Source organism: Lissotriton vulgaris, chromosome 5 (genome assembly GCF_964263255.1).
Source record: "Lissotriton vulgaris chromosome 5, aLisVul1.2, whole genome shotgun sequence".
Lineage (NCBI taxonomy): Eukaryota > Metazoa > Chordata > Amphibia > Caudata > Salamandridae > Lissotriton > Lissotriton vulgaris.
Window position 1 is genome coordinate 92,570,334 of NC_141693.1, and position 27,553 is coordinate 92,597,886.

General features: G+C 43.7%; 1 protein-coding gene across 2 annotated transcripts in view; it reads right to left on the reverse strand.

The window, feature by feature from the left end:
- GARNL3 (GTPase activating Rap/RanGAP domain like 3) overlaps positions 1–27,553 on the reverse strand; it is a 1,096,377-nt gene that overhangs the window by 22,411 nt on the left and 1,046,413 nt on the right. For both annotated transcript variants that reach the window (XM_086920961.1, XM_086920960.1), the window contains 4 exons: positions 24,350–24,416; positions 16,135–16,242; positions 13,964–14,082; positions 11,983–12,118 (listed from right to left, as the gene is read on the reverse strand). In XM_086920961.1, coding sequence (XP_086777087.1) covers positions 11,983–12,118; positions 13,964–14,082; positions 16,135–16,242; positions 24,350–24,416 — 430 coding nt within the window. The remainder of the gene's footprint in view (positions 1–11,982; positions 12,119–13,963; positions 14,083–16,134; positions 16,243–24,349; positions 24,417–27,553) is intronic.

Consider the following 27,553-nt stretch of genomic DNA (forward strand, 5'->3'; position numbering starts at 1 on the left):
AGGCTCAGCTTGGGCCTGGCGGAAGTCTTACTTGACAGACCTTTCACATAGTGTATTTCTTCCTACCTTTACATCCGCGGCTAAACCACTTGACTGTAGGGTACCTTAGGGATCGGCCTTGAGCCCAATGATTTTTTATATTTACTTGAGCCCTTTGGCTAAGTTTGTGGAGGCACGGGGCATAAGGATCATCTCTTATGCAGATGATACCCATTGTTGCTTTCACTCAGGAGAAAAAGGTGAGGGCATTGACAGAATTTTAGGGATGTCTGAGGGCCATCGGCGAATGGATGGATGCGAGTTGCCTTAAGCTAAAGTCTGATACAACAGAGGCTCTCTCTTTTGGAACTAACCATGAGCCTGACGCCCTCAACTGGTGGTCTTCAGAGCTCGGCTCTCCTTTCTCCCCTGTAGCGGTGGTAAGAAGCTTGGGGGTCAAATTTGATTCCAAATTTTACTTTGAACCTCAGGTCAGATCTAGGTCTGCCATCTCTTTTCTTACGCCAAAATCAGTTAGGAAGATGAATCATCTGATCCCAGAGGAGAGCCCCAAATCTGTTATCCACATGCTGGTAACATCAAAACTAGACTATGCAAACAGCTTGTATTTAGGTTTATCAGCCTACCTGCTCCACTGCTTGCAGATAATTCATAATGCAGCAGCCCAGGTGACCCTTAAGTTACCTGCCCCGCCTCTGTCACGGCCTCCGGTGCAGCCTTCTTTGGCTGCCCATTGTTAGCCGCATTAAATTTAAAGCCGTAATACTCACACATAGAGCATATGAACACAAAGGCCCAGGCTATCTGAGGGAAAGATTAATTCCCTATCATCAGACGAGGCCCTCCACTACAATGTAACAAAAACTTTTCTATGTCCCGAGAGTCAACAAGACAAGAAGAGCAGGACGTTCTTTTTCTTACCTAACGACCAAACTCTGGAACTTCTTGCTCCCAACCCTTCCCTTTGCACCCTCTGAATCAGTCTTCCATAAATGATTGAAAACATACCTGTATGATAAGTAGCCTCCCTGTAGCGATTTGACTAATCCTTCAATACACCAAGGAACTGCTAGCGCCGGTCCGCCTCCTCGATGGCAGACGAGCACTTTGTAAATTTTATTGCATTGTATTGTAGTTTTTTAGAAACCAAAGTTGCTTCAGTGCATGAAAGGGAGACAGCAGGACAGCGCCATATCTATTAATATCGCTGTATTCTCAGCGATATTCACGGATTTTGATGCTATCGCCTGGAATTTTATCGCTTTTGAGATAAACGTTGCTAATAGCACCTTATCTCAGCTATAAATTCCAGTGATGTGCGGCGATAAAAAAATAGCCGCTAAGCCTAGATAGGGATAAATATCGCTATTTGTTGATAATATGCCCCTTGTTTCTTCCTGTTAGCGCCCGCCTTGAGGAGGCGATATTCTTTGCCATACAGCCCTGCCCACCAATGATTGTAGATTGAGTTTTGCAGCAAAACCTATAGGTGGTGCTGGGAAGTAAGTACTTCGTCAACATGTTTTGTGACTTTCACCATCGCAAAGTGTTGAAAAATCTGCCCCTTATGGTCATGTGACTGAGGAGAAGGATACTTTTTCTGCTCCCTTCTCACCTGAGCCATATCTGATGGTTCTTGGAACAACCTGGCACCTCGTGGCACCTCGTGGCGTGTTGCACATTGGGCTGCTGCTGTGTCATTTATTTTATCTCTTCTTATGTCCTCTTCCAGATGTGCTTTTCCTTTGGTTTCCTGTGCAAAGTATTGTCATTAGCAATTCTTTGCTAAGAAAATATCTGTTTTTTAAGCTAGCCTTCATAAACAGCTTTGTTCAGGGCACAACCCCTCCCCCCCGACACCCACCTGCTAAATAACCAGTCTTGACTACCATTAATGAAGTCTGCTATCCTCTGGGGTAGAAAAGCTAATTGGACATTGCCTGCAGATAATTAAATTGGTGTTCATGGACAGGCTAGGATTTCAGCGTCTGCGAATGTTATGCTACATCCCCTGACCTCTCAACTCCACCACCAGGCAAGGATTTCCTCTGAGTCTCCTCAGTCCCACAATTAAATGAAGTAATTAGAAGTGTGGCGGCGAGGAGCTCACCAACAGCTGCAGAGAGCAGATAGGGGAACTCCTTTCATTATTCTGTTTTTTAACAAATGATTGTGGTTTTACTGTAAACATGTACCCAGGGCATCAGGGAAAAAAACCTTTATACAGAGTTGCATTATTATAACCCACAGATTTAACATTTATCATATTTATGTCTAGATTGTTTCTCTATCAATTGTTTTGCAGGACTATACAGTACACGTGAGGGGGGTTGTCCTGCTTTCTTTTTTCATGGCGCCTTAATTACTTGGGGCCTGGGGTCTCTTGTCTTTTTTTTTTAATAGGACCTAAAGAAGGCTGTGTGTGGCTGCAGTAGAGTTGAATTCTTGTCGCATTACTGTAGTCCAGTGCATCGTGTACACCTTGGTGCAGTAAGGTTTATGAGTGTCGAAAATGTTTGTGTCCCATACACTCTTGCACCTGTAGCGAACTGACTGCAAATTATACTTGCTCGGGTTGTGCACTGTCAATTACCACAGGTTGTCAGTAAAACAGGACCATGTAGGTGCAGGACCAGATGAAAAAATGTTTGTGCTTCTGTAGTGGCGGTTAGCAGGAAACAGGAGTGGTGAGCAGGGCCGGACTGACTACCGGGCGTTTTGGAATGCTGCCGAGCTGGGGGCTGATTTCACTCCGGTGGGGGCTGATTTCGTTGATGGAGACCTGCGTGTGCTTTGAAATAAACAAAGCAAAACGAATTTCGTTCAGCACACCCAGGTCCCCATCAACGAAATCAGCCCCCAGTTTAGCAGCATTCCAAAACGCCCGGTAGTAAGTCCTGCCCTGGTGGTCATCGAGGGAGGGGGTTGGATAGTGTAAAAAAAAAAATAAAAGCAAATAAAAGTTTTAAAAAACACTTCTTTTTCTGCGAATGCCATTTCTCTGTTGTTAATTCTCTTCCTGGCAAGTCAGGAACTAGGAAGCTCCCACTCTTCCCTCAGCGGATCACAATGCTGCAAGGCAGTATTGTGATTGGTTAGAGCGCCGATGGGCGTTGGGTGGCGTGCATGTTCCCCAACGGGCTGTGTAACACAGCCTGGTGGGGAACATGCTAAGTACGCATGATGCTTTGGGCCGGCCGAGCAGTCATGCGCACTTTGAGAGTGTGGATCCATCACTCTCCCCAGGCTCCGACCCCAACCATGCCCGCCCTAACCCAGCCCCGTAGAAAAGAAAAAGGAAATGATAAAAACAAAGTTATTATCATTTTATTTTTATTTGTTCCTGCTCTCAGAGCATTGGGCGATGCTCCTCCGCCTATGCAGAGGATCTGCTCCTGTGATTCTGATTCGCCTTTAATAATGATGAATGCCACATTATGTAGTAAAGCGTGATGCAAAATGTATTACAAAGTGGGGAGTTCCCACTGAGTTAGTGCCATACCTTAAGTAAGTGGTAACAAAAGCAAGTTTCAGGTATCGAGTGAATTTCTAAATTTGATGGAAATTTTTGGAGATGCTAACTTAATAAAATGGCTGCGCTGTTAAAATAATTTGAACAATTTATAATTAAAAATTATTTCAATTAAAGTCTAAGCCTTAACACACTGATTTGAGAGATTGAGATAAAGGGGCTCTTATGTCTTGTCGACCACTTTCATATATCCCACCTAAAACAGTGTCTGCTGATAACGTGGTAGTAGGGTGAGCAGATGTCACAGATTTGCAGTGACAATCACAGGATTTCACCCTCTGTCCTGGCAGATTTAAACACACGTAGGCCATGTTACATTTTTAAATGAGTGTTGACTGAACACAAAGGGAGTCAAGTTTTCTTCTGCTTTAGTACAGGATTAGTTAGCAGCATTTATCAGAGAGTAATTTAATTAAAGGTAATGATACAGGGTGTAAATGAATTAATAAATGAATGAATCAATCAATCAATCAAATTTATAAAGCGCGCTACTCACCCGCTAGGGTCTCAAGGCACTGGGAGGGGTGGGGTCCGCTACTGCTCGAATAGCCAGGTCTTGAGTTGTTTCCTGAAGTAGAGAAGGTCCTGGGTCAGCCGTAGGTGGATGGGTAAGGGAGTTCCATGTCTTGGCCGCTAGGTAGGAGAAGGATCTTCCTCCGGCGGTAGCTCTGCGAATGCGTGTGACGGTGGCGAGGGCGAGGCTGGTCGAGCGGAGCTGGCGGGTAGGCGTGTAGAATGTGAGGCGGTTGTTGAGGTACTTGGGGCCCAAGTCGTGGAGAGCCTTGTGTGCGTGGGTGAGGACTCTGAACGTGATCCTCTTGCTGACGGGGAGCCAGTGCAGGTCTCTCAGGTGGACAGAGATGTGGTTGTGGCGGGGGATGTCCAGGATGAGTTGTGTGGAGACATTCTGTATGCGCTGGAGTCTTGTCTGTAGTTTGGCTGTGGTTCCAGCGTAGAGGGTGTTCCCGTAGTCCAGTCGGCTGGTGACGAGGGCCTGGGTGACCGTCTTCCTGGTTTCGGTGGGGATGAATGATGTGCATTTGAAGAGCGAGCAGCTACTCAACAAGAGTGTCCCAACGCTAAATGTTTCCGTCTAACAAGCTACAAGAACACCTCTAACCTCAGAATAAACAAGTTTTAAGAAGTTTCTTAAAGACAGCCAGGTCAGTAGTAGATCTGAGGGCTACCGGGACTCGTTTCCAAGCTTGGGCTCCCAGGAGCCTGAAAGAAGTTCCTCCTGAATGGGCACAGAATATTCTGAGAACGCAGGCCAGGCCCATGGAGGATGACCTCAGAGTTCTGGCTAGCATGTAATGGCTAACTCTATCCCTGAGATAGCCAGAGCCCCTACCATGAAGAGCTTTAAATAACAGTACCAGAGCCCAAAATGTGATCCTCTTTCTCATAGGAAGCCAGTGGAATGCCTTCAGGTCATATGAGCCCTGGGCTTGTACATAACACCAGTCTTTTGAGCCACCTGCAAACGATGGAGGAGACATTCTGGAAGCCTAGGTACGGGATATTGACACTGCCCAGTTTGGAAGAAACCAGCGCCTGGAACACGGTGTTCCTGGTGTCCAATGAAAGTAGTGGAAGAAATGTCCTCAACATATGTAGAAGGCCAAAGCAGGGGCCTCCTACAGACTGGACTTGAGATCTCATCGAGAGAGCACTATCAATATAGATGCCTAGATTTTTAACCGTGGTTTGCGTCAAGAGAGGAGGAGACATCTCCTCAGGCCACCAATGTCTTCACTCTTCTGAGGGTGGGGTGCCAAAACAGATGACCTCCGACGTCTCTGAATTACATTTCAGTTGATTCCTTCTAATCCAACTGAACACCAGATTGAGGCAAGCTCTGATCTTATCACCCTCAAAGTCAGCTCCCTTATCCCAGGTAAAAATCAACAGTGATCATCAGAGTATGAAATTATCAGTGTGTGAAACTATTTTTGCCGCACATGCTTCCGCAAGTGGTGCAAGGTGGGACATATATAGATTGAAAATAGTGGGGATCAATACAGATCCCTGTGGGACCCCCACTTTCAAGCTAGGAATGGATAAGTATGGGCGAATTTTGCGGATTTGCGGTCTGAAAATGCGCACGAAATGGCAAAAAATCCACAAGTTCGCGGATTTTCCCACAAACTTGCGGATTTTTTTGCCATTTTGCACAAATTTCACCACGTGTGTCTGTAACTTTGCCACCGCACCGAAAGGCACCGAGGTCCCTTGAGTGAGCTGTCCATCATAGTGAGGAAAGGGCGGGAAGAAGTTGCATACCCTAGAGTGTGTGTGGCGGGGCTTCTATGCGAGTTCACATGCCTCTTCTTTATAAAGGGTCAGAGATCGATCAGAGCACCAGATGAGGAGAAAGCAGCCTCCTGTTCACAGGAAGTACACGGGGATTGCGCTCGAGAAACTCGTGGATGCAAAGACCTCCATCAAGGATTACATGTAATTGTAGGCGGTAGATATGGGGAGGAAGCACACCTGCCTAGCCTAGACCGTGCTTGTTAGACCTGTCAGCCCTAGGGTGGTCTTTCCCTGTGATTTTTTGCCCTTGCCTCATTTTTCCCACCTACTTTATGTTGGCTTTAGGACTCTGGGCACCCTCCCATTGCTAATCAATGCCAGGGTGCAGGTGCTCTCTTCCCCCAACATGGCTGCCACTGACCCCTGCTACTGCAGCGTGGTCTGAATAGGCGCACTCTAGTAGCCAGGAGCTGGCTGTAACCCTTAAACAATGTTGCCATACCAGCCTGCCAGCCTGCCCTTAGCTAGGATGAGGGAAGCTCCTGGAACCTTCCAGAATAGGGGAGGCACCAACTGCCACTGCCACCTGCCAACTGACACTATATAAGGAAAGGGATGGAAACTTTCTAGTCAGTTGGGGCATCACTGACCTGGGGAAACCACGCAGGAGTTTTAGGCGGGAGGGCCTAGTGAGGAACCTATGCTACTGGGAGTGACAGGATTTAGGTGCTGCCTCTTAAGCTGGGTGAGGTGTCCTAAGCTAGCCCCCTGATCTGGCCCAGTGGTAGGGAACCCCAGGGTCCATCTGCAGTGACTGAGGAAAAACTCATCAAGCCTTCAACTCACCCCCCCCCCCCCTCTCAGCAACTTCAAGTAACCACCAACTAAGGGAGCAGAACCATCCAAGCGCCAAGAAGTCTACTTTCCTGTGACCAGAGATCGATGGGGGATTGACCAGGTACTGGACTTGTGCGGCCCTGCGCAACCCCTGCCTGCATTGGGGTCTAACCGCCCCACCTGTCTCCCCCCTGACTGACTCTCTGCCCTGCATTCCCCCCTGCATTGCTCGCTGTCTCACTTGAAAAGCGCTATAAATGGTCCCCTCCTCAAGCGCTATGGCCAGAGACTGCCTGTTCTTAGGAAACTATTGAAATGGCCTTCCTTGCCCTGCCGCGCCTAGCGCTGTGAAGCATCTCTCAAGCGCTGTATCTTGCGCTCCTCTGAGGCGCCTGAGGGAATCCTGTGACGAGCGTGGCCTTGGCGCCGCTCCTTCGATGCCCGGGGCGCTTCCGGCCGCCAGCGCTGCTGCCTGCTCTTGTGCCGGGTCTCGCGGCCCCAGCGGAGCCCACTCCGACACTTGCTTCCCCCCTCGGCGGACCCCGTGTGCCAGGAGAGGGCCGCCTCATCGCGTGGACCAGGCCGCGTAGGCCTGAAGGCAAGCTGTTCCATCTCACGTGACGGGGAGCGCGACCGCGTCACCGGCCACGCCCCCGCCAGAGCCGCGCAGCTATTGGAGGCTGCAAACGAGCCCCTCATCAGCGCCGGCACCCGGAGAAGAGCTGGATTTGCCACGGAGGGGTGGTGGAGAAGCCCCGGTGCTCCCTCCGCTCTGCCCCGCATTGTGTCACCTTGCCCCGGGCCAGTGCTGTGCAACAGTCCCTGCACTGCTCCGGGCAGCATGCGAGCACGGTTGGAAGAAAGCTCCTCCCTCCACCTCAAGCCACTACAAGGGCCCTGTAGGGCCGAAGAATTGAGGTAACCCCCTGGGGAGGAGGGCGGTAGGCCGGGAGAGGCCTGAGGTCGCCCCTCCCCCGGGGTTAACTGAGACTGGGCCCTGTTGGCCCCTTCTAATGTGCCTTAAGAGTTTGGAGGTTGGAGGATTAAACACTGTCCATAGTGCACCATATTTACAAGCCTGAAATGTTCATAGTGCACCATATTTACAAGCCTGAAATGTTCATAGTGCACCATATTTACAAGCCTGAAATGAGAGGGAGCTTCACTTCACTGTACTGAATTTTCTTGCAGAGGTGGGCTTCCATAGTATTCTAATGATCTGTTCTAGGTCGCAAGCCGACCGGTATTTACAAGAAGAAAGGCTTGTCACAAATGACTAAAGGTTGTGTTCTTTGGAGTTCCTTGTTAGACTGATAAGTACTTGCCGATATGTTGTATTACCTTTAAGGAAAAGCGTCCATGAGAGGTTGGATGTGTTACTTAAACGCATTACTATAGTCGCTTCTTGTAGGATCCTCCAGGTTAATACAAATACCCCTTTGCCTGTCAGAGAGTCTGATGCGACAGGCGGGGTTAGTTAGTGTTTCACTGCTAGATGAGCGGGTTATTGTTTTAATGAAATGTTCACCCATTCCTAGGAAATGCAACCTGAACGTGATTCATGAAATGTCTTAATGAAATGCTTACCTGAAATGCCAATGAATTAATAATGCATCGCTCTATATGAAAGATCTTGATTTTTCAAATACAACTACTGGTGTGGTCTCCATTATTGCGCCACTGTGTGTTTCGTTGGATGAGTGTGTTAAATAGCTGCTTTACACGCAAGCCCCTGGCTGCCTTCCTGCTCGAGCCATGCTACCCCCTTGAGAGCTGGTGCCCCCAGTTCTTACAGTGCTCACTAGTTGTTTGGGCTGATTATTTGAAGTTCAACTCGGGGATGTGCAAAGAAATCCACCCGCGAGCGACTTTGCGAATTTTTTGGCAATTTCGCAAGATGCGCGAAAATTCACAAATTTCGTGAGCGGAGCGGATTTTGCGCCCATACTTAGGAATGGAGGAGTACACATTTTCTGACTTCTGTCCTCAAGAAAGGAAGTCAGCCATTCTAAAGCAGGTCTGCCTATTCCAAGATCTCTCATCCTATCCAGGAGCCTATCATGTGGGACCGTGTCGAAGGCCGTCAACAGGTCCAATAGAATTAGAATGGCTCTACCCCCCTGATCAAGCTTCTCTTTGATATGTTCAATCACCTCCAACGGAGCAGTCTCATTTACGTATACTTACAGCCTCATTTTCTGTGTTTTGTGTTGTTTTTAAGTGAATCTTTCCTTGCACATTGATGCAATATTGTAGGTGTACTTCTATGTGTGTGAAAAGTCCCAGTTTTTATTTTTTGAACTCTCGTCACCTTAGCTGGTGAGGCTTCATCAAAGCTGGACACACTAGTTTGCAACTCCAAAACATTTTGTGCCAATGAACCAAATCCATTTAGGGAGTGGGTAAAGTTTACCAACTTTTAGTCCAGTGATTTTGGCCAATTGGAGTGAGTCATATTTTGCAACCAACCTAATTGATATTAAATAGATAAGTCAACATCAGACACTTAATCGTTTTACTTTGTTTTTCTTTTATTTGTGTACGTCCTATGCGGTGGAGTTACTCCCAAAAGTAATAGCAATGTTTGCCTATGATGTAGTGACTCCCAATGTACTGCCTAATATGTAATGACTCCTGTTGCGCTACACAATAACAGTACAATAAATATATCTCTATTCATCTTACCAGAATATCTCTACCAGCATACCACATCAAACTGCAGCACACCAGCACTAATGGAGCACAGAACTCAACATTCAATAAACGGATGTATTCCTTTCAGCAGCGGCACGCCCTAATAGGCTGATGTGCCACACCCCTCACCACGTGACCTCTATAAAGAATGTCTGTCAGGCTGAGCAAAGGTCAGCCTGACAGACATTTCTTATTTTCAGGTCAGGCAGCCAGAGCTAAACATGCACTAAAAGCACAGGCTCTGGGGGTGCCAGAGCTGAACTTTGCCGGGCGGAAGAATTCACAGCTCCTGTGGGCGTGACCTCCTGAGCTCAGCAAAGCACCTCAAGGCCCTCCACTTGTGACGAGGGGGATCATCACTGATTGCCTCGAACCTGGGAATTTCAGTTCAAATCCCTGAAGCGCCCTGGGTTGAATGTCAATCACTGACACCTCGTCACAGTGTAGGGTGGGGTAAGCAGTCTCACTGACTCCATCTCACTCTGTGACGAGTGAGGGACCGCTGCCTTCCCCTGCCAACGATAGTTCCAACCCTCCTGGGACCTCCGAGGCTTGGGACTGCTGCCTTAACTTATTGGCTGACCTAAGGACAGCCAATAAGGTAAGGCAGAAGTCCCAACCCTCCTAAGATCCCCGACGCAGAGTTGTATAGATAAATATGATTATATTTTTAATGTTTGGTGCATGCACGCATCAATATTGTTCGTTTATTCAATGGTTAAACATAACCCCTCTGTAAAGACCAGAGCTACTACCCTGGATGGCTATGTTAGGAAGGCAGCAGTCGCCTTAATCAAAGAAAGAGAAAATGCTGAACAACAGCTACCCGCCCGCATTGTCCTGGCCCTTGGTCCCTTATTATCTCCCCAGCCAGCAACACAGATCATAAGTGAGGCCGCTTCTTCTATCACCTACCTCTTGCAAGGCCCACAAGTAGTATCCCATGCAACTTCCATGCCTGCTGAGCTCAGTCAAGATAGTAGCCAACTATCAGAATCTCCCCATAACAAAGCTCCACAAGCTAAAGGGAAAAGATGCTGGGGGCCAGAATAGGGATTTAATCCCAGGTTTCCAGCTTGCTACCATCATTGCTTGCAGTCTAGTCCCCACTAAAATGTACTTACGTGAGGCTTAGACTCCCTCTATTGAGAACTCTTGAATAGTGTAAGGGGGTTGATGGAAAGTTTACTCCTGACTATCAACAAGCGCTTGGCAGTGATCAATGAACCCTTGCGGCGCATGTGGGACTCTCACCCCGACGGCCCAGGTGCATACTCACCCCAGCTTGAGGCCACATCTGGATGTGCACAATTGGTTGCCTCTATCCCTGTTAGAAGCTTAAGCTCCCTCCCGAGTGATGTCACCAGTCACAATATAATCAATAGCGCTTCTGTGCCACTTCACTCTAGTCATACTCGCTATGTCCCTGATCAGAGTGCTATGGAAGTGAAGTCCTCGCCCTCAACCCTGGACGCCATGCCACAAAGAGGTTGGATTGCAATTTTTCGAAGAGCTTATCTTATTAAAACCTGTATTACTCTAGTGTTCCATATGATCCAAAGAAGAAGCAAGCTTAACTAAATCGGTTATTTCAGACTGTCTCATTGTGGACCATGTTTCTAATATCCCTAGGATTTCCTATATAAATGTATCATAAAGTGCATTATTTAATATGTCTTTAGTGCAAGATCCACTTAGATCTTCATCCATTGATAACAGTTTTATTAAGGAATCCTTTTTTAAATATAGGCAGGATCGCAGAATGTGTGAGGAACTGAGGAAGACAACTCTTGCATTTTACATGTCTATTGAATTGCAGGACGGATGTCAATATTGTTTTTCCTGTGTGAATATCATCCAGCATCGTGCCATTCTGACCATATTGCGTGTCGGCACTGCACATCCTCTAGTTGCCTTTTCCGAAATGAATGTACGCCCTTCGGATACAATGGCTTATCGGTGTGATGGTCGGTCTAAGAAAAGCACTCAGCACTTTATAATATTCTGTGATTTTAATAAGAATCTAAGGAGCTGTTATTTAAAACCAATCATTCTCGCACACAACATTAGAGACCACCGAACTGCATTAAGCTATGTGTTTGCACTTGAAGACCCTTTTGTGTGTTTTAATGTTGCACTCTTTATAACAGGGGCAGACGTACAACTCTGGCTAATTATTGTTTGTTAGCTGGATATACAAGGACGAGACGGGGGCTGCTTTTTAAACATGTTTTAAACTTAACTTCACATTTTTATGATTTTATATTTGTCGATTAAATTCTGCATGCACTTTTATGGCTGTTTTTAACTTGACGAATAAAGATTTAAATCTAACAAATTAACATAACAGGTGAACAGATCCATGGACCCCTACCTCCTGCCCCAGGAGTAAATTTAATCATGCATTAAATTCCACCACACGTGTAGAATATGATTGAGAATTAATGCAGTTTATGGGGGGTCAAATCCAACAATTCCTATTTTTTTGTACTCCTTCCCCCATGAAAGCTATTTTTGCACCCCTGGGGTGCACACAAAAATCTGTAAATGGCTGAAGTCTTCTGATTTCTAATTCCCTGTGAATTCTGATGTTTGTCATTTCAAAACAAAGACCAAGTTAAAAGAACAAAGCTACTTAAAGGTTGACCACATTCTGCCCTTACCTTCTCCAGGTGATGCTGGAAACACTGGCATTTCATACCCTGTCGGTGTCTGTGGTGAACTCTGGGTACTTGTGTCCTTGGAGCTGCTGTTAGATGAGGAACTCACGGCAGCAGTGGCTTTGAAATAAATATCAGACTGAGAAGAGACAGTGGGAAGCAGTCAATATCACAAGCAGTGGCACTCAAAGTTTCAGTCTAGAATTATTTGCATTAACTTTTTTAAAACACTGGTGTGCTCTAATGGTGTGTATACATTATTACACGTTTTTAAGTAAGAGTACACCATTTTGAATATACACACACAGCAGAAAGCCTTGGCTCAAGGATTGCTGTACCCAGAATGCAAGAAAGGGCCAAAAGTTGCACCCAGTAGAATGTAATGCACACTTTCAGTTGTGTCATATACAATGTTAATGATAAACTTGAAGTCATCAATGATGTAAATTAAGATTTGACTGAAAAAGTCATGAGTGTTTTCCTTTTTGATGTCATCTGTGAGGTCATGAGTGCATGGTGGGACTGGGCGGTATGGTTGTGTATCAACCTTAAACTGCAAATATTTTACGCTAACTTATTTTAAACACAGTGTTGAGCAGCCATAATTGTGTTCAATTGCATTGTCTGCCTGCTTTAAACACAACTTTAACCGCTCTTTAGGATGGAAGAAGGTTTACATTTCCAAAGATGCCTGGAGAGATGCATCAAAGAGTGCAAGCTACTTTTTTCTGGTTGGCATACTAGCTCTAAGAGTTTGTTTCTTTAACAAGGCAGGGCTAGATCTATGAGTGGAATAAGAATGCTTAAAACAATTCAGAAAGAAGAACAACGGCAGAGAGGAAACTCCATAAAAAGCATACATTATTAACAAATATAACATGTTCAGAATAGACACTAATATATCATTTGTGAATAAATTAAGTGCTTTGCAGAGCTCCTCATGAGAAGTCAGATAACTCAATACACATGTCAGAGGTTACATCAATTATCATTGGATTAAATTAAATTTAAGTTGTGTTCTGATTTATGACTCATCAACTTGCAAGACTTGTTGAAGTGCTTGAGTAATTGCAGAAATCTTAAAAATATTTCTTCCCGTACAAACTATTTTCACTCCAAGCTGTATTGCTCAGGTAAATTACTTTTGCTTGAAAAGTCTTACAATGTTGACTGCACAAGCAATGTGCTGTAGATGAATGTGTGACATTAATTTAGCTTTCTTGATTGAAAAAAAAGAATTTGAACAATGAAAATTATTCTTTGAATTGGCTTCAAATCTTTTTGCAAATGTATTTTTGTTTAGCTTTTTTTGGTGTGGCAGGAAACACTGGCCTTCCTTATCTTTTATTGATTTCTAAATTTACGTAAATATTATAGTCCTCTGCCACACGATATGACAGAGACAACAAGTCATCATTATATGAGGCTGTTACTAATTAACCTTGAGGTAGGGAACCAGAGAGTCTACGGAGCTGTGGTTTTAATTGTGAAAAATATTATGCTTATGATTTTGTCAACAATTGAGTCTGAAATGATATAAAAAAATGTATGTAAAGGCATTTGCCCGTTAACAGAGTTTCAGATTTCTTTTCACCTCCTTTGATGAAGAAAGACCAAGAAAGATACACAGTCATAGAATTTTAAAACTAAAGGTACATTACTCTGGGTGCTGTCTGGTAATCTCTCTAAAAACACATACTTTTGGTATATCTTATTATTTAATTTTCTTTCCTTGATTCTTTAAGGTAGCTATTTCATAGAAACACGACTAATAGTCAAGGTTTTCCGCTGCTAGGCAGCTGACTGCATCAGGGAATAGGGCTGAAGTGGTAATTAGTCCTGAATTTTTGAGAGTCAATAGTTTTGCTATAGTTATGCAGTTATGACACAGTACCATGTAGACATGTGTTGCATTGGAAGAAGCTTTTACCTGGCTAAAGAACAGTAATAGCAGATGTACACTTTTCATTTATATAATCCTTACCCTTGAAGCTACAAGTTGGAGTTCAGGCACTACAGCTGTGTGGACCAGGTTCCCATTCACAACTAATCGGATTTCAATTGAGTCAGTGGTGAAAGCCAGAATATATGGAAATGCACAAACTGAAAAACAAATACACATGATGATCAAACGTGTGGATGTGACCTAGCTTTCACTTTACCATTCTCAGGACATCGGCCACAGTTTAAGATATTTTAAATCAACATTAGAACTAATAGTACATAACATTTTCAGCATTTCTTTTCCATTTTAGAATAGAAATCAGCACAGTATTTCCTTTGTATTCCTGAGTGAAGTGCTTATATTTTCCCCTCATGGAGCATCTAGGAAGATCCACTTGGTGGATGTAGATTGGTCGGCCCTTAGAGGATTGCTTTCTCACTGCCGATAAAAACAAAACAAATCTTTGCCTATGTTTCAGGTCTGGATATTGTTGCTTCATTTCAGCCAGAAAGGAAGATTATAAAATGGCAGTCAATATGATATACACTGCTCTTCAATTCAGACCTCCTGGTTGGTCACCTTATTGGCCAATTATGGGCCCCAAAATATTTTCAAGCTGTCTCACACTTGCCTCAACAGGACGGAAAAGTGAAAACAATGCAATCTGTCTCATAGACAGATGGAGCAGAGAGGAATGTTGTGTACTTTTGGTAAACCCCTTTTTGTGTGTACACAGTATGCAGTATGTTGCTGGTAGAAATATCCATGTATTAACTGAGTTGAGTTCTAATAGATTCAGATATTAGGCATACAAAGGTAAATTTAGACATGTACTCACTTGTAGATTTACCTTTACACTTTGTAGTAAGTTTACTCCTTTTGGCTGTTCACTATTTCCAAGTGTAAAGATACTACAAAGAGTAGACTTACATATGACCACTCCTTGGATGTGCAACAAAATTTACAAAGTTATTGCTAAACAATTTTCACATGCATGCTTTAAAGTACAAGGATAAGCAACACAGTTAATTAAACTTTAAAATAATTTTGTAAAAATGTTATCTTAAAAGTATATTAAAATGAATTAACTTACATTTACTTAAGCAATATATCATTATTTCTGAAAACATTTCGCAAAAAAAATCACACCTACAGTAAAATTTATAATATTTACCATGTATTAAAAACTAATAAATGTTGGATTTGGAATTAATTTTAATTTACATTAAAAAAATAAAAGTTAAATGTAATTTTAAATGTTTATTTACAAATTATGTTAAAATATTTTTTATTCTATATTTTGTGAGCATTAAATGAAATAATATTGTTTTAAAAGTCAAAAAAAGTTATTTTATTTTAAATAATTACCTAAGGGGTTTATTTTAAGCCCATCTCTTTTTTAGGGAATAGTATTGCAGTTTCAGTGGTTGGCCATGTTTGCTGATAGATTTACACCAGGTCTGAGGCAGAATACATTTAGATTATTCGGAGTCCTTTTTGGCTGTAGTAGCTTTAGAAGTGCGATTTGAGACTAGCAATGTGCTTACTCTTTTGTGGGTAGGTGTTTGACCCCCTAAACAACTCCTTAACGTTCCCTTAATTCCTTCTTACTACTCCCAAACCTCACCTGATTTGTAGTAAGATTGTAGAGATCTATACAACAGAGGAAGGGGTTGGGCGGAGTAAGGGTGGCCCCCTCATAGAAAAAAGTGGTGCGGTGAAAGCCAACACCTCTACAAGTGGGTAGTAAACAGCATTTTTTAGTGCATGAGTATTAATATTGTAGACTAATAACATTATTATTATTATTAAAAGGTGCAGTTTGTGTGTGGGCCCCATTGTGTTGGCTTATCAAGTTAAACTTAAAAAAGGGTTATGCATAATATTAGTAATTAGTTGATATAATGCTTTCTACTGCAGATTTGCCATTTTCTACTCATCCAAATAATAGGATAATAATTATAGTAAATAGTACCACAGATTTGCTATTTTGTCGTGATGAAATATTAGGAGTTAATGTTACCCTCTTTCTGGCACCCCGGAATAACAGAGGTCTTATGGATTCACCCTGCATGTCGTTAACACGGGAGAGTGTTTAGCATGCTGTGCTATCCTTCCATACCCTTGTCTCCCTTGGCCTTAGTATTAACAAGAAAAAGAACAACATAAGAAGAAGAACCTCTTCTACCCCAATACATTTGATATCTTACCAACTGCATTAGGAACCTGGTTCCAACTGAACTGGAAGTCTGAAGCTGAACTCTGCATCAAGGGGGAGCCTCCGTTGAAGGGACAAACCTTCTTGTAGTGGCACAGATCTAAGAAAAGAATTTCAGGTTAGTTTCTGAGCACGAGAACACCTACATGTTATAGGTATTGGTGAATATTCCTGAAATATTAGTAGAGAACATGTAAAAATACTTAACAACTTTCAAAGATGTTCAACCAAATGGACTCAGCCTGCAGAGAATCAATGTTTGGCTTGATATAACCATGTTAACCCAGCAGGTGTGCACCTTCAGTATTTGAAAAGGGCAGAAGGGGCAAGAATAAAGGCAGCTTTCAAAAGTAATTATGCCCTTCTGCTTTGGAAATGGGTCACATAAACATGAACTAGCTTAAATGTCAATGTTTGGCTAATGTCAGAGTTGTTTCTGGACAGGAGAGGTGGTAACACAGAAGTGCTGAAAAACTTGGGTATACAACCTAGGTCCAGGAAGGTAGGATCGATGGCACATTTTCAAAATAGCCATTAACTATGTGTTTTTCCCTTTAGTTTCCCTGTATGTACTTTTATGTTATGTGCATATCTTGAGAAACTGGCATGCATCAGATCCTCCCTGAACTACATCGGCCAATGTTGGCAATAAAGTAGGAGTAGAAGTCCTTAAAAGGTGGGGACTATTTTACCCAAGTCCTCTAATGGAGGCAGCAACATTTGATTCTAGCTACAGCCAGCCAATCAAATCTTTCGGTACCATGGTACCAGCCTGGGTACCATGATAACAAATGGCTTAAGGAAGAAATTGCTCCATGGGTCAATCAGAAGGCATCAATTATAAAAAAAATAAGGTCCAGCACGACTTCTGGAGGGCGAGCTGTTACAATGCAGATAACTTTCTACCCCCCTTATGACTGCCCCAAGCACCTCTTTAAAAGCACATTTTCCAAAACTGTCTAAACAGATTTACACTTTGAAAAGCACCCATTCGGAGTAAAGTTCTAACTTTTTTTACCAAATATGGAGTGATTTTGTTCATCCATTTTTTGGTGTCTGCTTTAAAACAGTCCACTGGGAATCAACATTACAAATCAACGTTTTGCAATTACCCCTCCCCATGTTTTCTTGTCTTGACAGATCAGTAAAAAAACTTTCTAGGAAGTGTATGATTTTTTTTTTAAGGTTTAGAAAAGATTTGTCAAACTGAGCCAAAGTTATTAGTAAAATTAAAAAATGCTCTTCCTGTGGACACTCTCACCTAACTTTAACTACACAGTGGCAACCACTACTGTGTAACATATATATTAATTACAGAGGCTATCATAGTGCATGTGTAGTCACAATTATATCAGAGTTTCCACTGAAAATACATTTTTGTTTTCTTAATAACATTGCTGCTATTTGGCAAATGTGCAAAATTTTTCCTAATTAAAATATTTGGGTTTTGCATGGTAGGATTCAGGCACATCCGTCAAGGGTGTGTGTGTGTGTGTGTGTGTGTATGCGGGTAAGGAGGTTAAAAAATGACTTTTCCCATTTGAACTCCCATAGAAACATTTGCTCTCCTCTACAATAATATTTGCTGGATGGAATTACACCACTTTAAGCATGAAAGTAAAACTTTACTCGGTAATCATGATGTGCCTTATTTGGATTGGTGTAGGTCCATTCAGCAGTTCTTGAGAAATTAGAATTCAAATCATGTTGATGGCTGAAAAATAGGCATGTTTTCCTTTTGAAATGATCAGATATAAACACCACAGGAATACATCTTCGAACCAGACAATTCATTTGATTTTCTGCAGTTAGGCCAGGCTTTTCCTTAGTAAGCTGTCTAAACATGGATGAAAAAAATAAAGGGGCTGTTAGACCTGACATCTTTTGGCGTGATTACCCCTATCTTTTGCCTCTGCCTCCTGTATTTTTGATGCCGTGCTGGATTCGTTTTTGCTGGTTTAGATGCTTTGGACACTCTGCCACTGCTGATCAGTGCCAGAGTGTAAGTGCTCCCTATGTAAATTGTTATTCTGATTGGATATACATGTTTGGCATATTTGTATCACCATGAAGTCCCTAGTAAAGTGCACTGGGTGTGCCAGGGCTGGTGATGACAAATGCTACTAGTGGGCCTGCAGCACTGATTGTGCCACCCACAGGAGTAGCTCTAAAATGGTGTCTCGGGCCTGCCACTGCAGCGCCTACGGGCAGTTTAGAACTGCCATGTCCTCCTGGTCCGCGTCCCCGCTGACCAGGCCTAACCCTTCCCTTTTCGTGCACATCAGTCATCCCTATGGAAGGCCCAAGGTACCCCCCTGGGCAGGGTGCAGTGTATGTGAAAGGTAGAGCATGTACTAGTGCAGGTGACATGCTCTGGTAGTGAATTACAGCCATTTTCGTTTTTCACTATTGTAAGGCTATCTTGCTCCATAGGTTAACATGGGGGATGCTGGCTACAGTGGTTAACGGCATTTTTTCCCATAGGAACAAGATAGGACATAAGTATCTAGTATCCCTGAACTCAGAATTTAATAACGCATCTTTTAGGAAAGATGGTTTTTGGATCCTGTGTTTGAGGACAGCGCTTTTAGAAAGTTGCCGTTCTCTTGTCTGACCCTTCTGTGTGCCTGAGACTGTTTGTGTATTGACTGTCTGGTTTGTGAGTGACAGGGGCTGGGGAGTCCCCCCAGAGGCTGGATGAGTCAGCACTAGGCTGAGTGGAGCAATTGCTACCTGAGTGGTGGGAGGAGTTAGCACCTGGGCTGAATAGGGCTGTGCCTGCCTGCCACAATGCTGGCTCCACCTCCTGCTGGGCGGCTGAGGACTCTGCCCCTCACTCTGAAAGGAAAGATGCAGCCAGCAAAACAAAGTGCTCAAGATCCACCCAGAACTGGTTCAGACCGGGCTCAGGGCCCACATGCACAGAGAGAACAAAGACTTTAGGGGTATAAGTACAGGACCCCTGACAACAGAAAATTAGATCATCCTGGAAATCAAGAAGGAACCTCTGCCAAGGAGAAAGCTGACTCTGAAGAAGGAAGACTGTCCTGCTGTTGCTCTGCTGGACTGACCTGCTGTTGCTTTGCTGCCAAGGAGAGGGGAAGGACTTTGCTGTGGGCTGTGTCCCCTGTCTTGAAGGAATCTCCAAGGGCCTGAGAAGAGCTGGCTCCCTGTTTTGAAGTCCCAGGAACAAAAGGACTTCACCCCCAGTCTCCCTGAACTCTGCTGAGAGAGTTCTGTCCTTCCTAGAGTGCTTGGTCCAGTTGTGGGGCCTCTGGAAGTTGAACCTGAGCTGGGAAGCTTGAGACTAAGCTGAGAAACTTGTGAAGCTGAAAAGTGTCGCATCGCTCGCTTGCGGAGCGCATCCCCGACAGTGCGAGAGGTTTCCCGCCGCTACGAAGGTCGAGAGCGGCGCAGCGCCTGACATCGCTGCCGGAGCCGTCGCACCCTTCGTTTGCGGGACGCACCAGACCGGTGCGGGTGAATCGAGCATCGCTGCGAGTGTCGTCGCAGAGCCTGTCGTCGCTGGGTGAGATCGCCGCACCGCTTGCTTGCGGACCGCATCACGTCGCTGCGAGCATCGTCGCAGAACCATCGCATCGAGGAGCTGCGAGAGAGAGGATCACCGCTGGATCGCGCATCGTCGCCCCGGAGATCATCGCAGCCCTACGAGATCATCGCATCGTGCCTTTGCGAGAACAGACTTCCTACGGAACCTACGCACCGGAATCTACGCAAGCTGCCTTCCTCCCCATACAGACCGGATTCGTCGCAACACGCCCGCTGCCGCAGCGGGGCTGTCGCATCGCCTCCCCAGGGTCTCAGGAGTAACGCATCGCTTGTTTCCACCGCACCAGCTTCCTGCTTGTGGAACTTTGTTGCATCTAGAAGGTACTGTGAGTAAACGTGACGCAACTGTGAACTTTTCACGCATCTGTGGATTATTTTAACGCAACTTAAAGAACTTTGATTACAACCTGAAGAACTCTTTTGAAACCATATCCTTGAACTGTGTATGTTGGATTTTTGCCATTTTGGTCTTGTGTAGTTTAGAATAAATATCTTTATTTTCCTAAACTGTTGTGGAATCAGTTTGTGGTGTTTTCACTGTGTTACTGTGAGTGTTGGTACAAATACTTAACGCATTGCCTCTGGTTAGCCTAGACTGCTCAGGCCAAGCTACCTTGAGGGCGAGCAGGGGTTATCTGAGAGGGTTATCTCCTTGTCCTGACTAGAAGCAAGGGTCCCTATTTGGACAGTGGTACCTACCTCTGCCAACTAGAGACCCCCAGTTCTAACAGGGGCATATTACCAACAACTAGCGATGATTATCGCTATGTTGGTTTAGCGGCAATATTAATATCGCCGAGCTCCGCCGATTTTTATCGCTTAGGAGCCTTGCTATTATCAAGGTTTATCTCCTAAGCGATAAAAATCGGCCAAAATGCATGAATATCGCTGTAAAGTCAGCGATATTCATGCATTACCGAGCAAATGTCCTTAGCCATGTTATCCACCTACCATGGGATAACATGGCTAAGAACAGCTCTGGGCAGGCGTTAGCTTTTGGAGATAATCCCGCTTAGCGCGATTATTTCAAAAAGTTGGTAATAGGAGATAGAGATGTTAGCGACTGTTTCCAGTCGCTAACATCTTGGCACACCCGCTTTGCATGTCATTAGCGATAATTATCACTGACATGCAAAGTGGGCACCTAAATGCCCGCTACCTCCTACTAGCTGTCGCTAACTGGTGTTAGCGACAGTTAGGTAATAGGACGATACAATTATGGCCGCTTTAGCTGGAAAAATTCCCGCTAAAGCGGCGATAATGCCCTTGGTAATATGCCCCAAATTTTCTTAAGCTTGATAAATTAGTTGCTCAACTATTGTCTAACATTCCTAAAGTCAGGTGTGAAATATTAATATTATCTGGCAGCTACACCTTTGCAGGGCTCATATGACAAAAATGGTCAGATCACATATGACATTATATAATCTCTAGCATCCCCCTCATCGCGAGTCACATACAATTTGACTCTTGCATTTTCCTTGTAGTTTGCAGCTCTGCCTTGGGGCTAAAACCCAACATCTCCTAGGACCCCATTCAAGTGGACTGCCCCTGCTTTGTGGTGCAAATTTGAGCAGCTTTTCTAACACTTAGTGGCAGATTACACCGTAACGGAGTGTGGGACCGCCCGCCGATGCTGCAGCGGTCCAGCCATGCACATTAGGATGCGCCCACACACAGGCGGGCGCATCCTGTGCCTTTTCCATTGCGGGTGGATCTGCTGGCTACAGACCTGCCCGCAATGGAAAAGGACTGGGCATTGCATTGCCATGCACTACATAGCAGGCACCACGTGGTACCTGCCACGTAGTGCATGGCAATGACGTGGGGTACCATAGGTACCCCCCATGTGCACCCTCCAGACCCCCTTCAGCCTGGGGGCCCGCAACAGGCCCCCAAAGCAAAGTTGCCGCCGTGGAAAGGCATATAACTGCCAGCATTGTAATATGGATGGCAGTGTCTTTGAGACACCGCCACCATATGCAGGCACTTTTTCTGCCGGTCAACAAGTCGACCGGCCCGGCGGGGTCGATCCGCCCGCCATCCTAATGGGCCTCTAAGTTTTGTCTCCATCCAGCCTCTTCTGATACCAGCAAGGCCGGCCTGGAAACCAATATCAATCCTGGAAAACATATTCTAGCCAGCGCCACACTGCGGAAGGACATAATTAGAATGCAGCAATGGGGGCCTTGTTAAAGGATGGATGCCCAATTACCTCTGAGAGCACACCTACTGCCAGCAGTCCACTGATGAAAAGCCTGAGTGTTCAAGGGCCAATCCGGCTCTGGATTCCAGACACCAGAGAACAAGGAAAACTGGGATTAATTATGCTCCAAGGAGATTGAGGATGTGGGAAATTTAGACACTGATTTTTACAACACTGTGCAGAATGTGAATGTGGAAAAATTAAGAACAGGAGAAATGTGGTTCCTAAATGATTGGAAGCAAATGCGGAAAATAAAAAATGGGGGAATGTATGAAAACAAAACATTGTGTAAACTAGTACACTGGGCTCAGTGGGACAGGTGGTAAGTGGGAGCAGGGCCTTCTGTGAAGGGTGAGGTTGGTTAGGTGTGAGGAAGATAGGGGTCAGAAATAGAAGTGTCCTAAAAAGGGGAGGGAAGGAGTTCAGATGGGACTGGACAAGGTCTGGCTGCTGCGACAGCCAAACCCTAAAGTGATGTAAATGGCAATTTTGCCCAGCCAGTAAAATCTTATTTCTGACCCTATAAATCCAAGTAAAGTAGCCCTCTATTCATGTTTTAGTGGAAAGGAATTCTGTGTTGGAAAATCTGCTAAGCTTTCCTCATAATAAGGACCTAACTAAGGGAGACAATGTTTGTGCTTGAAAGTAGAAACCGAGACCTGCTTGATCTAAAGCCAGCATACAGGGCCCACTCTATGGAATACCTGAAGCTTTAAGACTTGAAAGGTCACCATTTGACTTACAGTAGTCACCTAAATATAGTCTTGTCTGAGGCAAGTGATTTTTGTAGCAATTCAGAAACCACAAGACCTTCATGTAACACGAAGAGAAGAAATGTGTATTCTGTATCCAGAGGTTAGGATGGTTCTTCTCGGATGGCCCAACAAGCTAACCAGCCTAAGCTCTGCACAGTTTGCCTAGTGTGGGACACTCAAGTGCAGAGCAGTGGCTGCATAGGCTGCAAACAGGAGGAGTAAGAATCTTATGTTTGCTCGGACAACCAATGATGTTACCTGGGACATGATCATTTAGTGACCAGCCAAAGAAAACCTGAATTTCGATGCTTCCTCATTTTCACCCAGTCCTTCTGCCTCACCTTGGCACAGAAGACCTACCAAAGCATGTGGGCATGATCCGCTATTGGAAAGGTTCAGAGATCCCCTGTCCCAGGTCTAAAATGTCAGCTCTCATAATGTAAAGACTGCAACAACAAGTAAGTGAATATGTGTACCTCTACCAAAAACAGCCCTAAGAGCCAGTGTGAGTACTCTGAGAGCACTGAGGTGAACTAGTAAATGATCTTGGTTTGTGCCTTGCCTCTATGTGCTAATTTAGGGAAAAATGATATATCTGATGCAAAGCAATCCTACCTTTCCCAATGCAAACTTTCTACTAAGCGCATAGAGACTTTTAGTACACAGAAACTTTTTTCATATTTGCTTTTGCATAGTTCGTCCTTCATTCTTTAGCTGTTTGCTGTTCCAGAGCTCTGACAAAAACTACCTATGATGAGGCTTCCAACCTTTGACCGCATTACAAAATGTGGCAAAAGTTTGCTTCATGAAATCTTTGGTTTGTTTTGCCTCTGTAGGATCCCCACAATCAGGTTTTTGTGGGAGCCAGAACTTAGGTCCCCTCCCCAGGTAGATTTCTAACAGGTACAATGAACAGCTGATCTAAAACACATGTAACCTTTTTCATTGTATTTCTGGAAATTGTGGTGGATCACACAAATTGACTCTATTCTCCACCATTTCACGCTTGCTAAACCTCTATCCAGCACTGCTTCATGTAGACATGTGAAATGGATGTGCTTGTCTCAACCCAGTCTGTGGTGGCCATCCTCACTGCATATGAGTATTAACAAACCTGACATATGGATCTTTCGGTTAGAAACAAATTATTGACAAACTAGTTTGAAGTTAGAGAGATAGAAGCGAGTGTTGATCTTAAAGAAATAGAGGCGAGCAAGGTCACATTTTATTAAAATTAATAATTGGCCAAAATGTGTATTCTTATTGTTCAACCAACACATGTTCCTCCCCATAGTTGTGCCCAGGCTTCGCCTTCTGAAGGCTGTTGATCAGAGAGGAGGAAAAAACTACAAGGCCAAATGTAAGATTACAAATACTTTGCTGGTCAGAAAATGTCTTTTTTCTTCAGGCTAACAGTGTGCTCCTATTCCTCCATCATAAAATGGAAAACTGTAGTCATTGGTTTTGGGAAGGCAAAATAATTGTGTATAATTTGTTGGGCAAGATTTAACAGTTTCTAATATTCAGGTATCACCACTCCCTTATGAGCACACAAACTCCCCACAAATAATCCACAACACAGCTGTGCAATTATATTTTCTCCCACTGTCCACAGAACACACCACTTCTTACATTAAAGAAAGAATGAAATTGAAATATATTTACAAATTACTCACAGTTATAGCACAAGAGTAGGCCAGCTTCCCCATCTTCATACACATCAATAGCTGCAACAAAATTAACCTGCAATGATAATGGGCAAGGGTAGTGGGCAGACTGGATACAGAGGCTATTCTTAGCATTCATCGTAATAGGACATTACAATCACTGCTGCAGTAAGCGCTTCATACTATCCAATTTTATTTTAAAGGAGAGTAAAAGTGCTATGAACAAGAGGCATGTTATATATATATATATATTGTTCTCCAACTTGAAAAACGGCAGCGCCTCTGCCCGTTTCCCCAGCGCGCAAACAGCAATAAACGTCCCGAGTCAGACTTGTAATATACCTTCTTTTATTTTGTCATCAAAGTGCAGGGTGCAGAAGACATCAAACAGACGCGTTTCGGGCGCGGACGCCCTTGCTCACTGTCCAAATATATATATATACACACATATCCACTTTTGCATGTCGCTTTAAGGAATTGTTTTCTTCCAACTCATCTCATGCCAGAGTCTGCTATATATGTTTGGATTGTAGAATGATGAGGAGTTGGAAGTTATCTGCCTGGACTGTAAACTGGCACTGTGCTGTTCTCCAATACAACTTTTGGAAAACCTATCTGGACTCTCTATATTGGATTTTAACACAGAACTCACCTGTTGTCATTTACATTATGGTCTCTGTCATCAACTGTATGTTGCAATATTGAAGTAAAAAATGTCAACCTGCATGTGTATCAACTACCACCATATCGTCAGTGTAAACAAAGATAGGGAAGTATTGATTTACTATTCTTAATTCCACATCTACTTACTTCAACGTTGTAGCCTAAACTGTGAAGTGGTATCTTGAGACAATATAGGCTTCAGGGTATCTTGAGAAATATGGATTTCAGAGTATGATGAGACAATGTGGGTTTCAGGGTATTTTGGGTATTTTGGGACAATATGGATTCCAGAGTATCTTCAGACAATATAGATTCCAGAGTATCTTCAGACAATATGGATTCCAGGGTATCTTGAGACAAAATGATTTCAGGTATCTTGAGGTAATATGAACTGGATGCAATTTTCGGGAGTAGGATTATTAAGAATTAAAAATGATTGGAAATCTGGCATTTAATGGTGTTAAATGTATTGCTAGTATTACTATTATGATTATGATGATGATGATGATGATGATGATGATGATTAATAATAATAATAATAATATACTAATACTAATCATAATAATGATAATGATAATAATATCCATAATGAACATCACAATAATAAACTTTTCACCATTAAAGGCTAGATTTCAAATCATTTTTAATTATTAATACTCCTACTTCTGAAAGTTCCCTAGCCCTGTTTTCCTTGATCTTTCTTAATGTATTGTGCAGTCATGTTCTTTAATTTGGGATGTTTATTGCACAACAGAAAGGCTGTAACTCTTCCTCTGATCATTGTGTATCTTTCACTCTGTAAGCTAATCCAAAACGCATCACACCCCTTTTTCTTGCTTCCGCAATTTTCTTCTTTTTGCATGGTTGATGATCACGCCCTACTGAAGGCTCTCAGTCTACCATGAGCTTGAAAAACATTGCGCTCTCATGCAAAAGCACATTAATCAAGAGTACGCATTCACATGACACGTCCGGAAACATTTCATAATCAGGGATGTTCCCTGAAACACCCCCTCGTGTCATAAAATAAAAACTGAGGAACTACCTTGATGGTCCAAAGAAACTATATTTTGGGCCTGATTCATACACAGCAATTTGTAGTACGTTCTGTAGTACTACAATAGTACCGCAAAACGTATTACAAAGTGCTACTCACAAACTGCACCTTTGTAGTAACTTATACTTTTGAGTACGTTTACAACTTTTTGGTACCCACAAATGGCACTTTTATAGTAACTTACACTTTTGCAGTAACTTACACTTTTGTAGTTTTCCCTTCCTCCATTCTTTGTTATGTAGAGGTGTTGCAGTAATACTGGTGGGGCATGTGTAGTCCTGGACTTACTACAAAAGTGTACATAACTACAAAAGTGCAGTTTGTGAATACCGAAAAGTAGTTACTTTTGTGAATCAAGCCCAAAGCCTTTAATGAATGTGAGAAGGTATGCTCTATTTGTGGTCCTAAACTCCTCTGAAGTATTATAATAATAATAATCAAAGTACTGCTACTCTGCCTTCCCTCCTCCTCCTCCTCCACCTCCTCCTATTACTAGTAATTATTGTTATTATTGATTTGAATTGAATTGCTATTATGAGTAGTTTTATTAATATTTGTTTGGCATGGTGCTTGCTTCCATACATTACCTGTTTTGTACCACTACAAAAGTCACCTACTCCTAATATCCAATTTGTTGCCACTACTTTAATCAACCTTAAGAGGATGAAAGGCTGAGGTGGTCATGTTGGGTTTCAAACTTGGGGCGTCCACGTTACATGGACATTTAGAGCCTTCACTATCTGTATCACACAGGGAGACCTCGTCAGCCTTCTAGGAAAATTGGAGTTCATCAACATCGTGCGGTATTTGTCACTGCCCTGGTTTGGTTGTTGTCTGTGATTCGGAATCTAACCGCTTTCAAAGGAGCTTGTGGGCCTGATATAGATTGCGGTGGATGGGCTGTTCCTTTACATTGGTGAGGGGTATCCCTTAGTGCCTCTGAAACATCTTTCTTCTCTGGAATATCCCTGAACACTCCTTTTCCTTCCCCTTGTGGCACTTGTTTTGGTCTCTCCACTCTGAGTTACTGAGAGCCCTAAAACCAGGCCTTTACACTTCCATTAACAGTGTACCACTGGATTTCAGGATACCTTGAGGCAATATGGGTTTTAGGGTATTATGAGACAATATGGATTTTGGGTATCTTCAGACAATAAGGATTTCAGGGTATCTTGAGGCAATATAATTTCAGGGACAATTGAGACAGTATGGATTTGAGGGTGTCTTGAGACAGTACCTCCTCCTTGTCCTGTTTGTTAGTAGTATTAGACAGAGTAGAGGTGTAGATGGATGCAGCTGTGGTCTGAGTGAACAACATTAAAACACACTGGTTAGAGACTGGTTGTTGCCTGGATATCAGCCAGACAAAAGACAAGTAAGCACAATCATTGTTTGTCTCAGTCTCACTGAGCCGACAGCAGCTCCACGGACTCGGAGTGGCGCAGAAAAGAAAGGGCCCTGAACAGTGAATGAGATAGCTTATAAAAAGTGGC